The sequence below is a fragment of the Anas platyrhynchos genome, chromosome 7 (assembly GCF_047663525.1).
Source record: "Anas platyrhynchos isolate ZD024472 breed Pekin duck chromosome 7, IASCAAS_PekinDuck_T2T, whole genome shotgun sequence".
NCBI classification, from domain to species: Eukaryota; Metazoa; Chordata; class Aves; order Anseriformes; family Anatidae; genus Anas; species Anas platyrhynchos.
This window is the reverse complement of record NC_092593.1, coordinates 10583227-10598450: the sequence shown is the minus strand read 5'-3', so window position 1 is coordinate 10598450 and position 15224 is coordinate 10583227. Positions and strand designations below refer to the sequence as shown.

Sequence of the window (15224 nt, the reverse complement as noted above, 5' to 3'; positions counted from 1 at the left end):
TGCTGTCCTGACAACAGATTCATGCTTTCTGTCTGCTTATCTTTCATCATTTTTGTCTCAGTAATTTTATTGCATGATATGAATGCTTCATATGTTCCATAAAAGCAAACAGGGGAGGGTAATCCTTTGACCTTTCCAGCATTCTTTGGTGTAATTTACTGGCGATTCTTCTCTTCCCTGCAGCATGGCCTGTGGAGCTCTGCGATAAAAATGGACAGCCAATGCAAACACAAAACGCTGAAAAGGTTAAGGCTTTGATTATGTTAGTCTATAAATGTTCATGGTCTTTTTTTGTTGCCAGAAAGAAAATGAGAGCTGAAAATGGCAGTGGATGAATCACGCTTATTACAGAATACGGAAATGATATCGGTTCAACCCATTCTTGTTAATGCTGAAAGAACGTAATCTTATGCCCTCTCATTTTATGTCACTGCAACCCACCTTATCCTCTTAAATGAATGCATGCATCCATTTAATTAACCTGGTGAGATTCGGAGATATAAATCTTTTAAATGCTTCTCATGCAATTCATCTTGACAGCTGTCAGAGTAATAACATCTTTAATGCCATATTCTTTATTTTCTGATTTATTGAAATTCCTGGTATTATTTTGAGCACACTGATAGGTCTGCTAGATTTAAGCCCCTAATCTTAACTTGTTTAAATCCTAGAGGCAATGCTATAGAAAGCTTTACTGGCTGTTTAGTTTGCCAAATAAATGGAAGATTATCTTGCGTGGAGATAGCATAAATGTATATTGAAAACGGTGGTTTGGACAGATTCAAATGGGGAATTTAGCAGCTGAGATGCTTTGTTTTAAATGCTGTATTTCTAGGACACTGTGCTCTGAGTCTGTTCAGTGCTGACAAGTGATCACCATTAAAAATTTGCTTTAGACAATGCTATGTGCTCTGCTGATTCCCTTTCAAGAGCTGGGATCTGAGCAAGAGTGATCCACGTAATTTGGCTCTAAAATAAGTCAGTTCTCGGTTTCTTTGTAGACTGCCATGCATCAGTGTGATGGGAAGAAGACTAGGAAGGAGTTTTTTTTTTCCAATCTGGATATTTTCTCACTGTCTTGACATACTTTGGTTTAACTCACCTTTCCAAAACCAATCAGAATACCTTGGTCTGCATGCAGAATGGTACAGCAGTGTTTGCTGCTTTGCAATTCCCATAGTATTCCACTTATCTAAGCATTTTAGGGTCTTGCATTGGAATTTTTCTAATTTAATTAACTCATTAATGCTGGCACATGGCACATTCTCCTTCCCTCTCTGCAAAAATGCGGCTTGCTTATCTAAATAGCAGCCTAATCCAGTGGGTGTGCTTGTACAATGCATACATTAGCGCCAACAAACTGCTGACCAGCCTCAGCAAATACCTGAGTGTATTGAGCATTAGGCAGGCCATGCTCATGGCGTTGCTCTGAAATGCACTGCAGGCAAAATAAAAAAACATTTAGCTAAGTTGCAGGTTGCATAAGTGCAGATGTTGCTGTAGCTTGCTAGTTCCCAAGTGTTGAAGTTAGAAACATCAGCTCAGAAGAGAATTTGGGAATTATTTTTTCCACTTCACCACTTAAAGTCATGACCAGGCTGAACACCATGACAGGGAGGGATAGGGGTGTGGTAATGAAACTGGATTCATGGCTCACTTTTAGTCACTAGGCAAAATTTTCTCATCTCTCATGAAGGTGAAATTCTCTGCTGTTAACTGCTCTGGTGATTTTAACACCCTGCCATTTAAAAAAGAACAGGAAACACTCAAAAACTTAGTACAGACCTAGTGTTTTAGGCCTAGGAAGAATAAATGTAGTGAGCTTGTAGGACTGAACAATTTCTGATCTATTGAATGAATGTACATCAAGTTCATCATCCTGGATGGAGCCTTTTGTTATTCCAGCTCTGAGAAGGCGTGGACAAACTGTACTGTACTTACTTCTGCTTCTTTTCCTACAAAGACCACAACAAAAGCAAGCATTCAGACATCGGTGTTAGCACCAGAGTTGGCAAAAGAACCCAGCTGTACAGTGAAAGACTCAATTCAATTCAATTAGGTTCTCAGGAAACGGAATCATCCAGAGGCTGGTAATGAGCTATAAAATCTTTCACCTTTAGGTCACCTGTTCATTCTAACTAACATTTGCATTGATGAAAATTTGTACTTTCTCATAGCTGCCTCCTGACCTGTGCTAGTGACACTATTTTCATTTTCCTTTCCTTGCTAAAGGATAATACCAGTTCTGGTTATTCCCTTTCGGCTTTAAAGTATGCCTGGTGAACAAGTACAACTGGCCAAGTAGAAAAAAGGGCTCAAAGGTGATCACTGCGAAACTTTGGCCTCGTTCCATTACCTGAGAGTTTGACGTCCACATCACAAAAGCTGTCCTCTCGTTAACGCTCAGACAGACAAACAGATTGCAGGGGGAGAATGAGCTGGTGCCCACCAGGTATCGTGCTTTCTGCCAGTGGTAAGGTACAGTAAGCAGGGGGTGGGGGGGCTGAATTAGCATCTACGTTGAATTTAAACAAAAGGACACTAGGTTCTGGAGCTGTCGTTTGTGTCACCTGTCAGAACTGCTAGATTTATACTAATTTGTGAGACGGAAAAATAAATACAGTCCATTTCCAGTTAGCAAAAAGATTTCCTACGTGTTAGTTCCCAGCTGGTATGTGTTGGCATAGCTCTGCTGAAATGTAACTGCACAGTTTCAAACTGTCTGAAAATATCTTGGCTGCTTATCTGAGGGATGTAATACATATATTACCCGTTTTCATCAGCTAAAGCAATAGGCATCAATCATGCTTTGTTACTACTAGAAATGGAGAAGGTATTATAATCCAAGAAATTTCTTGCATAGATTATGGAGAGTGCTTTTCTATGTTAATCACACCATTTCTCCAGGGCATAGTTTTAGAGCCATCTCCCGAAGTACTGAACGTGCTTGTGTTGAGTACTGAAATTGCTGCACTTTAAGATATGTAATCAAGCTGGTGCCTCTGGCTTGCTGGCTTTATGAACGGTGAGGGTACACCGTATTGACGCAAGATGCCACTTAGGGCATCCCCTGGGACTTTTTTTGTCTGCATCCACACAAAACCTACTTCTCTGAGCTCAGTGCTAAAGTGAGCAGGCAGCAGGCAAACATCTGGGACCTGCATTCTCACTGACTGATCCCCACGTACCTCTTCAGGATACGGGCATAATCGCCGAGTGCCTCTGACTTCAGTGCCTCCCCCAGTGTGCTCAGCATAGCTGAGCTCTGTAGTCCCACAGGGAAGAGTCCTGCAGTGGGCAAGCTTCCTTCAGCACAAAGGTATGGCCCCAAAACTCAGCTCCCAATGTGAGCACAGTATCAGTGAAGACACCAGAAATCAAGAGTGAGTTTGCAATGTAGGTCCCACTTCAGCCAAGCCAAATGGGATCGTCAGGGTCTGAATGCTGATCACTGGGGGCTCTGCTGTGAAGACATCATCTGAGAGATATCGACAACCAAACGGTCAGGGAAGGCTGATAAATTTCTACAGCCTGTTCTCTTGATAACACAAAAATGGTATTTTTGATGGTTGGGCAAACTGATTCTCAGTGTTTTTACATTTCAAGAGTGCTCCATCTGGATGGCTGTTCTCCGGTGCTGAGCTTCCCGGGAGATGCATTACTTGCAGCTTGAATTCATTTTAGTCTCTGGGTTGGTCTCAGAGGAAGACAGATTTACCTAGGAAGGTCATTTTTCTCTGTGACAAGAAGCATACTGCACAGAAATGACCATTCCACGTGGAAACTTGTTCTGGTTTTGTTAAGTACTTCACTCTGATGATCAGGGCGTTTTTAAGACCTCCCGAGTTGGGTGCCCTGAGCCACCAGCATATGTTGATACAGGCGCTGTATTATCTCGTAAGGTAATTACCTCTGATTCAGAAGTTTGGGTGGGTTCAGCCTTAGGTTGTTAACTTTTCAGGAGAGATCCCTGGCAGCCTGCTAATCGTGATGTGCCCCGAGATTTGAGCTCCCGTGGTGTACATGGGGAAGGAGTCTGCAGGTCGGAGGCAGCCTCACCGTTGCTCACGTAGGTAGGTGTGCTGCACCTGCCAGGGCTACAGAGGGACAGTAAATCCACCCTCTGAAGTGCCCAAGGCAGCTCAGTGTATAAGCTGTTGGAATAACGAATAATCCTTTCTCCTTCTGAACTAGGATTTGGGGTTGTTCTGCCAAATACCTGCAGACAGGCACTTCAGGCACTGAAGTTAAATACTTGACCTTCTGCCGGGATAATTGGCTCCAACTGTAGCTGTCACCAGCTCACTCATCTGTAGTGCTGTGCTTACTGATCAACAAAGACTGCCTTGGTGGAAATCATGCTCTCCAGGCATGACAAACGCACGGAAAAATGACACAAAGATTACATTAAGTTTTTTCTTTCGCTGATTTCTGTCATGATCGCAAGAACAGTGTAATACATTGCCTCTGTGTTTGTAAGGATTGCGGTATGTCTTCTGAGACATGATAGCTAATCAGGAAGCAATGGCAATTGTGTGATAGCATGCCATTGTTCTTCCTTATTAGCTCAATTAAGTAGTGGGTGTAGCTTTAGGATTGGTGCTACAGATGGGAAGCAAGAGCTTGCAGGTAAAACTGGAACAAAATACACCTAAAGAATGATCGCTGTGATAGAACAGATATTCCTACCATCATGGGTGCTATTTAGATTCATGTTATAGAAGCTGATTTTTGTCCATTTTGGAGGAAAAGGGGTGAATACTGGCCTCGTGGAAGTGCAAACCAGAAGTACAAAGTGTAAGAGAGACCAGGTGCTGTTTCTTAGAGCGCTGAATTACCGTTGGATCGCTTGCTAACTGGACCAATTACTGATTCCCCATGGGAAATGCTTTACAAGAGCAGTCCCACTTGTGATGTCCACGTTGTACCTGATTGATTATCACAATTTGCATGCCTCTGGGAGCCCTCTGAATTCCAGCTGGCTTCTGAGGCTTTGCCCAGAGCATCCTGATCTCCTTGCAGGCAGCCCGTGCTCGGCCCACGTGCTGAGTCCCCTGTGCCCTTGTGGCAGAGCATTCGGGGGCAATTTGGGGGAAGAGTTGGGGTGGATTTATCTGCTTGACATCACTGCAGTGACAGATGGTCTAGTTCACAGGTGCACGAGAAGTCAAGGCTATCCACAGGCATGTAAGCACATCTGGAGGCCAAATGTAAGGCTTCTTTTGGGAACGCCAGCTGCATTACCCTGCAGCCAAGTCCAGTGATATTCGTGCCTGTTGTAGTCACCTGGCTCTTGGCAACTGAAGTTGCTGTTCACAAAGAGTACAAGGGATCAGAAACAGATAGATCTGATAGATTTGTATTTTTTATCTTTTTTTTTTTTTTTCTTCCAGTTAAATGCAATGAACTACTCTAGGTTTAGAATTAAGTAGCGCTGTATGAATATCACAACCTTGCTAGAATTATGATTTTAAATAGGCTTCCATATCAAGCCTTGACTAAAAAAAGTGGACAAAATCTTATGGTGAAAGTCCTCAGTCTTTAATGAGAGTTATTCCAGAGGAAGAGAGAGGATATTCCCCCTGATATAGCAAATGAAGTCACTACAAGGTACAGGAGAAAATTCCTCTGTTTGGTTCAGCATTCATGGGCTATCTGCCCACTTCAATTTAAACTCTGATTTCTGTTACTATTTTCTGTAAATCCTGAACAACTTCTTTAGCTTTGCCCATGCTGCCAAATCATGCACAACAAATACTACCTCGATGTAGAAGCCAAAACTTTCAAATACAAGTTTCACCAGAAACTTGTAGTAAAGGAGAGACTTGGAAGTAGCTATGTGTAAATTATGCCTTGATTTTAGTAGAAATCATCAGTGGAATAAACGAATCCTACCAAATCAGTAAGACTATTGCCCTCCATGCTTTAGGTGAAGTTCCCCGGCCATTCTGCACAGTCAGTGGGACTCTTTGATTATCACAGCCAAATATTTGACCTTAAAAATATACGAAAAGCGCTGAGGGCATTAGTGTCTCATTAAGGATAATAGGAGTTGAAAGCTTTTAGAACTTGTCAGGATTAGTTCCAAAATTTGTACATCACAGTAGCAGCACAGATGTGCCAACAAGCAAGGCTTACTGAGGAGTGCAAATAATATGAAACGAACTGTTTCCCTCCTGCAAACCCCAGGTAGTTCGCTGGCTCTACAAATCCATTTCCCAGCCTGGTTAAACAGAGACTGTTAAAACACAGGGTGTATTGATAAAGACAGTAGTAGTAGTAGTAGTAGTAGATTTTCTTTTTTTCCTTTATTTTATTTTATTTTATTTTATTTTATTTTATTTTATTTTATTTTATTTTATTTTATTTTATTTTATTTTATTTTATTTTATTTTATTTTATTTTATTTTATTTTATTTTATTTTATTTTATTTTATTTTTATTTTTTTTTGTTGTTGTTGTTGTTGTTGTTGTTGATTGTTTTTGTTATGTTGGAGACGTGACCCAAACATTGTGGTGATATTTCTGTCTGGAGAGTTTAGCTTTTTTGGCACAGAAAATTTGTTCCTGGAGCACAGCCTACTATGGACACAAAGTCATTAGCTGCTGGGTTATTACAAAGTTAATGATGAAAGACAGAAACTGTTAAGTAGAATATTGAAATGTGCATTTTTTATTTTTTTTTTTCAGTGATGCTGGAAAGAGTCTGACATTTCTAGTAGATGAAAAGGAAAACAAATAACCTCAGCTATGGAGAGAAAAAGACAGCTCCAGAAAAGGGAATTTGGGAAAAGACTTTCTCTGGACAGCAGTCTTGTGGTAAGAATTAATATTTACTGAATTTACTGAATATATCTTGTGTCATAAAGATACAGTTGTTAAGAAGCAATACTCATAATGATGTACATTTTGAAGATGTTTATTTATTAATCACAGTATCACAACCTTTCCTCATTTTTAAGATTCTCTAGAACAAAAGTGGTGGAGGAATTTTAAAGCATCCTAAATAGAAACATGTCATCATATAGAAGAACCTCCCTGAATTCACTGCATTCTAGAAAAGAATCCAGATGAGTTACCAAACTTGTAATTAAAATCTTACCTCTGTGAGCCTCTGCTTCTTTATACTGACTGTATGAGAGCTGTAGGTAGATGAGGTCATCTAATCTGAAATGCTTGTTGAGGATACCAGGAAAAAATTGTTCACCATAGTGAATGTATAAACTACTCTAATATCACCTGAAAGCGAAATATAAATGCCACGTGCTGTAAAGTGATTGTTTTTGATATATGTAGGATGTGAATTTATTGGGATTATATTCTAGATTTATATTTACCTGTAGGTAATGTTTTCAAATGATGATTGAGATTAACAAGGAGTTTTTATAGCTCTACTAAGGATACATGACTGGAAAATGCTCAAAGATGTTGAACAGTTAAGTGAGAGGATAAACATACCAAAGTCAAGTACTCAGCATGCTAGTGGGACTATTAATGGAACAAACACTGAAACAAGCAAAGCTAAGAGCTCTGAGGAAGCCCATGCCATCTCTTTGACTTCCATAGACAGTGTCTTCTGCGGAAGAAGTGTGTCCTTAGCTTTTGTTAACAGAGCTGCCTCTTTTTTCAAGTGTTCGTACTGCTGGGCTGATGCTTGGAAGTGCTGGGAGCTGGGAGGTTTGGCACTGGGAGCAGCAAGAGTTGCGTTTGGTTTCTGGGGGTCAGCAATATGGAAACTGGGTAGTGAATGCTAACGGAAATGCCAGCAGTTGTGAATTTTGCACAAAGATGATGCTTAGTATGGCAAATCAGAACTGTTTTTGCTGGGGTGATAGGCTAGATTCAGCCTTTCCTTCGTGTATAAGACAGGAATTATCTTTTCCCTGAGGTGACAGCATGGTCTGCTGTCTGGATGGGAACAAGGAACTAGGTATTTCTGGCTTCCAAACCCATCTAGTGCTAATTTGGGCTTATTTACAGCCAGGTTAGTGCTCTGTGCTTAATTCTTACCCTTTCGCATCAGTAAGGGGGGAGTAGAGAGAGACATTTATTGTTGTCGTTGGGAATACTGTGGGTGTAACACCATGAAAAGTGCTTTGTGTAGTAATTAATGCTGTCTGCATATTAAAACGCTCCTTGTGGAGGAAAAAAAAATGAACCTGTGACTCCAAGAAAAGGTGATGTTTCCTCCCTACTCTTTGGCAAGTCATACGTAGGGTGGGAGACTGCTCACAGTTTAAAACCAGCATTCAGGTGCTGGCTTGAGGTCAGTGCATCTATGTCAGCGCGTGCCAGATTTGTCTTCGACTAACCCATGTCGTGATAAGGTGTTGAAGGAAATGTGTGAGGGAAAGATGAAAGGGGTGTTATTTTGTGGTATGTTTTGAACATGTAAACCTATCATACCATCAGGCTGACACACATTTTTTTTACAATGGCTTCTTCTGCCCGTGACAGCTAAAGGTTATGCTTGCCTCCATAGTTTGTCAGTGCAAACTTGCATTTTTAGTACTTGTATGTTACAGGTCAGTGTCCATTGAAAGTTTGTATTGAATAGACTACATATAACTAGATTAAAGAGTGTCATCCATAAATTTAATTAGAAACACGTGACCACTGTTCATAGTTAACTGCCAGCTATTACTTCTTAACAAACTGATAGAGACATTTTGAGATATGAGTGCCTTCAGCAGCACGTTAGTGATTCACACTACATATCCCGTCCCATGAAATTCAACCAGGCAAAACGAAGCACTCCTCTCATTTTCCCCAATTTCCTGTTCTATCCTACCTTTGTCTGTAACTTCTTAATTGTTGCCTTCATATTGTATGTCTGTCTTCGTTACTCCTGTTGCCAAATTCCGTCCAAGTGCTATGTTTTACTCCTGCTCCTGCCCCCTCAAGTCTTCGCATCTCTTTCTTCTTGTGTCTTTTCCCAAAGGTGTTGTGTTTAACCTCTCAAGTATTCAGGGCTGGACACTTTGCTTGAAATCTTGGCTCGGATTTGCTTGTAAACTATGGCTTGCCCTTGTTTGGTGGAGTCTTCCAGCATTCTCGTATCTTTGAAAGAATTCTGATTTCTGTGTGTTTAAATGAAACACATTTCTGCTTTTGTATTCTGGACCATGAGTTACAAATAGGCATTTCTGATAACATTCCCCACCCTGCTTGGCTCTGCTGCTTTTCCCATCTGTATCAGACTGTACTCTTCTTCTAGAATGTTTTTGCCATGATATAATCTACAAGAATTGTTCAGAGATACTTAAAGCCAAAAAATTCCCTCTGCCTCCCTTATCTCTTAGATTCTGAGTATATAGGCTATGATGCTATTTGAAAGAAGTGGGAGGAGAGGAAAGAGATGTTTCTAAACAATAGAGATGGCCTCCACCTGCTTAGAATATGTATCTGGGCCTTCGAAATATGAATATAAATTTCATCAGAGTGTTCTGTATTCAGGTCTAGCCCATCAAACAGCAAATGTCAGGCTTCAAATGATGTGGATCAGTTTCAGAAACCAGATCCTTCAAATGACATGCCAGTGAGAAATTTCGTAGACATTAAAACACTCTTCCTTACAACACAGGCACAGTAACTGCTTTTTGATCACCTCAGATAAAGGAGAAGAGTTCACAGTTGTTCCGTGTACTACTGTTCCTGTTTCCAGCTTGTGTCTGGGGGAAATAAGCTTTAAAATGAGGGCAGATAAACCTTTTAAAAAGCAAAAAATATAAATGCACATATATGCTCATAGGATGAGCATCATAGGATGTATTCTTTCAGTGATTGGTTACGGGCCCAATGGGTATTTTCATTAATGCTTCGCAGGAAGTAAGTAGTTTGAAGCCGTGTGTTTTAACAAGATTCAGAATCCTACCTTTGATCTGACTTTTCATGTCATCCAGCAGAGGAATCAATTCAACGACCGTTCAGGTCAAAGGGGAGACTTTCTGTTCGCTCCAATGGAATTAGATTCCTATGAGCATTTAGTCATAATATCACACCTATTACTCCTGAAATCCCTACTATAGCTAATGGCTCTTATCGCTCTGTAGGATCCCAGTATTGGAGAACCTTTATACACAAAGATGCTCATTTACATTCACAGACAAAGAAGTCTGCAGTAACCATGATGTTTTATAGCTCTATGTTTAGATGAAGCAATAACAAATTTTAACTTTTTAACAATTCATACAGGTAATCCTATAAGATCAGTTATAGAAAATTATATATTTGCAATTTATCTTCATATTCTGCCTGACATTTTAAAATGGAAACACACCGTACAAGAAGGATATACTTTTTACAGTTTTAAAATAACTTTATAATAACTTCGTGTTTTCATCTGTTGTAAAAGTGATGCTACTATGTTTTAGTTTTAGAAATTGTCTTATGCAAATTGCTTATAAACAGAACGCCACGAATTAGGAGGACTAAAGAAGATCTTTGATTCTTTTTGAGTTCCACGTAATGGATCTCTGTCCCATAATGTATTATGGCATTAGTAAGTAATATATTTTACCCTACGTGAACCAGTTATAAGATGATAAGATAGACAACAATCAAAGAAAAAGGTGGAAGCTTATGCTCTTCTGGATTGCTGTGTATAGAAATTGAGGCCAAAGCCTTTACAATGATTGCTGAAGTACATCTGATTGGAATTAAAATAAATCACAAAAATTGTAATGGTGGTAAAATATATTTATTTGCAACATATTGCTTAGCTGTCACCTATCACAGTGTCAGATTGGTTTTTATTTAGAATGGAAATATAACTAGTAAAAAAGAAACAGATCTTTCTGAAGAGCATTGTACCTTATGCAGCTTAAATCCCTAAATTCTTTAGGTTTTGTTAAAAAGAACAGCTTTACAAAGTTAAGTAGTGTGAATATTTCATGATTGTAAAATTTTTCATAAATAATTTTTCCATGTTAAATCTTTCATTTCAGCATATATAGTTGAAAACCCCTAATGAATGAAACTAGGTAAAAACAAGATGCAAAAGGATATGCATTGTTTTTTCACTTTAGACTAAAGTACATAAAGAAAACAGATATGGGAACACAGAAAAGTACATTTAATGCTATTTTATATTTGATTTTAACAAAATCACAGCACACAGTTCCTTTGTACTGGTATAATGAAGACACTTTTTGGGTGACAATGCTTCTTTGGTAACATTTGCAATTTATTACTTGGTATGTAGGGGTGAAGCAGCTTAGACAGGGAATGCTATTAAAAAAGTTAATGAAAGGGTAGATTGTATATCACATTTCCCTTACAGAATTTCTTCAACAAAAATAAATAATAAAGGCAAAAAAAAAATTACCAACAAGCAGATCCAAAGCCAAGCTTTCAATAACTTGCGTGGGAGGAGGAGAGTGTTACAGCGTATCGCTGCCACCGGGGCCACATTGGCTACTCTGTTCACTGGGGCACTCTTTGAAAAAAATAAAAGCCCTATCCTTTGCCTGATCCAAACTGTCCAGTTGTCTCCAAGACCCTTTTGATCAGGAAAAAGTCGATGTTTCAAGCTGTGCTCTTTATTTGTGTGGATAATTCCCAGCCTGACTGCACACGTGGTTGGCCCTTACAACTGTGGTGGCATTTTGCCGGGGAGATTTGAGAACAGAATATCTTTTAGAAGCAGCCAGCATTTATCAAAGTAAAAGTTTTTGTTTTATTTAAAATGAGGGTTTTACTTCTGAAAGCAAGCTGCAGGAAAGTGCCTCTCTGGTGGCTCATGAACTGTGCCCTGCTTCTTTCATTCTGGTCACACGCTCCCGTGGGTCTCTGTAGCATTAGCTTTAATGACAGCACTTGGTTGTAATAAGGGTAGCAGTGTAATGTAACGAATCGTACATGGGGATGGGAGTACTACCTACATCCAGCCTGCCCACGGTTGCATTAGCATCATGCACAAGATCCCTTAGTTGTATTGGAGACCTTTGCTGAGAAGCGTGCACGTTATCTGTGAGCAATGCCTGGGGCTGGGAGCCACCAATTTGGGGTGTAAATCCCAAATCTGTCATCACCAACAAATCGCTAACCCAGTTTGCTAATCAATAAACTGGAGATTATATATATATATATATATATTTACCTTGTAAGTATTCTGAGAGTGGTCTGTTATTAGCATGTGTCTGCAGCTTGCTTCAGTTTCTTCAGATGAAAGGTGCCACAGAGAGAACAACGTTATGCCAAAGCTGTGAAGAATGCTGCACCAGCAGCACATGGAGGGGATTCTTCATGTGTAGGAATTAAATCTGCTGAAGAGAATAGCCCTGACCTTTTTACTAGTTGACTGTGACACTCACAATTTGTCTAGCGTTACTATGTAGCATAACATATTCCAGCATTTGGAAGTGAAAGGTGTCACTAAAAATATTTACTGGTCAGATGCTCGCTAATGTTTTAACATTTGCACCCTGATTACATTTTTTTCCACCTAAAACTGCTGTCAAATTCCATATGAATCTGAAAATACTTTCAGTGCTCTCAAAACTTGGATTTTTTTGTATGTGTGAATTAAAGTTTTATTCAGTTCTGCTTGCATTCAGCATCAGAAGAAAAGGATCAGCCAAGGGCAGTCAGGCACTGCAAAAACGTGGTGCAGCACTGGAAAAGCCATGCAGAATGTGAGCCTCAAGCATGCAGTTTTCACTATGTGTTGGAGAAGCAAGTTAAACATCCATAACATTCAGCGCATACAGCAAGAGCATATGTCAAAGAGAACAGTTTAATGAAGTCAGCAAGAGTGTTGTTTGGGGGTAGAAGGCAGAAGAGAACAGCAATGAAGTCCGTGAAGTGGTACTAACTTAATAGATTAGTGTTTGCACATTCATAGGGAAAACCTTAAAATTTAGAACTGACATAAGGACTCAGTAAACTGAATTACCAAGGCAATATTGGGAAAGTCTTTTCCTTATGGCGACGTTAGTGATGCCTGCACTGTTCTGCGAATCTGCCAGTAAGGACATCACTCCGCAGACTGGGCAAATGCAGCCTTAAAGGCATAAACTAAAGTGCTATTAGCTGTCTATATAATATACAGCCCTGTAATTTGCTTGAAACATCATATAAAAAGAAAATCCTAGGGTCTATAGAATGTGTAAAGACAGAAGAAGAGAGTAAGAACAGATTGTTGTGCTTAATGGCACTGGGCATGCACCAGGATTTTGCAAAAACTGAGCTGTCTAAACGTATTGCCAGTAGCATATATTTATCTGCATTTGCATTTTTAATTAATTTTAATCAGAAAAAGAATTCTGGAATGTCAGGGACTAGAAAACACGAACAAAAAGAACCATCTGAATGGAGCAGTTCACAGCAGCAGCTGGCAAGAAAGGAGAAACCACTGGTGGGGCAGGAATGCCTTTACTGACAGCAGCGTACCATTAGCACTGCTGTGGGAAACGCTGTGGTCTGCATGGGTAGTTTAAGGGCATCATTTACGAGCAAGGCAGTGTGTCCAAGGTACTAGAAGAAAATCTACATCAGCTTGGATAAAGACAGCATAAAGTGACCAGTATCACCAAGTGAGATGGAAGGTGGTGTAGCAGTCGTGGGAGATGTCAGTTTGGGATTTCATTGAGGAAGAGGTTCAAAACCCAAATGTGCAAAGCAGTGGGTGTCCCAGTGGCAGGCAGTTAGAGTAAGTGCCTGTCTTGGAGTCTGGAGCAGCCTAATGAGGTAAGTCAGAAAATACGGGGGCTGCAAGTTCATAGGAACTCAGCGCACTTGGAATTTTCTGAGAAAAAAGAAGCATCAGGCCTAATGGGAAGAAACAGCTCTGTTGTCTGCCAGCACCCCAGGAAGAGCTGGAATCCCTGCTTGGAGTGATACAGGTAGTGACCTCTTACTTCAATTAAAACTAACTTACACCAATAGAAACCAGTGAGCCTTTTCAGGAGCTGGAGATGTGGATAAACAGCGAGCAGTACTTGCAAAGCAAGCCAGATAGGATGCTTCCTGAAGAGAGAGAAAAAGTAAAAGCCTCATATATTGCATTCAAACCAAGGAAATAGTGCATGGAGCATGTTGTTCCTGAACAACAGCTGGAACAATATTCCTGCTGGAAGATGCCTCAGTGGTTTATTGATGAAAAGCACTGACACCAACACAGCCAGAAGTGCACTTGGAGAAGGGAATTATTTACCATTTGTTGCTGCACATCAGAAGTTGCATCGATACATATATATGGCGACACGGTGACAGCTGAAACAGAACACAAATCCCAAGACAGCATGCTTTGACAAACTGCTGGCTTGTGCTTTCTCCCGTCTTTGGCACATAAACTTCAAGCAACAAACATGAGACTCGAAGGTTACAATGAAAGCTTGAAGAGAAATTTCTGTAGCTGATCTGCCCTTGTTCATTGTCACAGAACTCAATGCAAAAGTAGAGGAAAACTGAGAAAGAAGTATGGAGAAGAGGTGATTTAACTAGTTCCTGCAAATTAGCTGACAGATTGGCTGAGAAAAACAGAGGGCAATGAAATTCTGTGGCCTTTAAGAGAAGCAGGAGAAATCAGCCTGTGTTACAACAGGGTCTCTGCAAATTCCCTGTCAGACTTTCAACATGAAAACATTAAATCCTAGATAACTTTTAAAAAACCTTTTAAAGACATTGATTTGATTGCAAAGGAGGAGCTGAAAATGAAAATAAAGGAGAAGACAAGACAAATGTCTGCATGGATTTTGAGGGGAGGGAGGAAGGGAGCTCACAGCAATGCGGTTGTGGATTCACCTCAGCGTGGGAGAGACAGTGTGTGTGTGCCTTGAGCTGACTTCTGCGGGATTTCTCAGCATCCTTCAGCCAAGGACATGTTCAGGTTTGGATTAAGGGCCAGGATTTGGAGGCTCTGGGGCAATTTGCAGCCTGCAGCTCAGGTGTTTGGGCCCCGGGGATGGCTGCCACCTGGCCCCCAGCTCAGCTGCCCCTCAGGGTGAGGAGGGAAGAGCCCGTGTGGTGCAGGCCTGTCCCGGCCGTGCTGCCGGGCCTCTCTCTCCTTGCCCCCTGCCCCTTCCCCATAAATTACGGTGTGGCTGTGGCAGATGCGGGCCCAGCCACAGAAAAGGAAAGGTCGCGGGGCATAAAGGTTGCGTATGGTTGGGCTGGCTGCAGATAAGCTGTTACCAAGGGAAATGGATACACCGGGGGGCCCTTATCTGGGTCTATTAAGCTACCAAATCCAGCAGTGTAATTGGAGGCTTTGCCTGCCCAGA

At 40.7% G+C, this 15224-nt stretch overlaps 1 protein-coding gene across 18 annotated transcripts in view; it reads left to right on the top strand.

Moving 5' to 3' along the window:
- Positions 1 to 15224, top strand: part of NCKAP5 (NCK associated protein 5) — a 435119-nt gene that overhangs the window by 82485 nt on the left and 337410 nt on the right. For all 18 annotated transcript variants that reach the window (XM_072040698.1, XM_072040699.1, XM_038182175.2 and 15 more), the window contains one exon: positions 6691 to 6819. In XM_072040698.1, the coding sequence (XP_071896799.1) occupies positions 6751 to 6819 (69 nt within the window). In that variant the 5' untranslated portion in view covers positions 6691 to 6750. The remainder of the gene's footprint in view (positions 1 to 6690; positions 6820 to 15224) is intronic.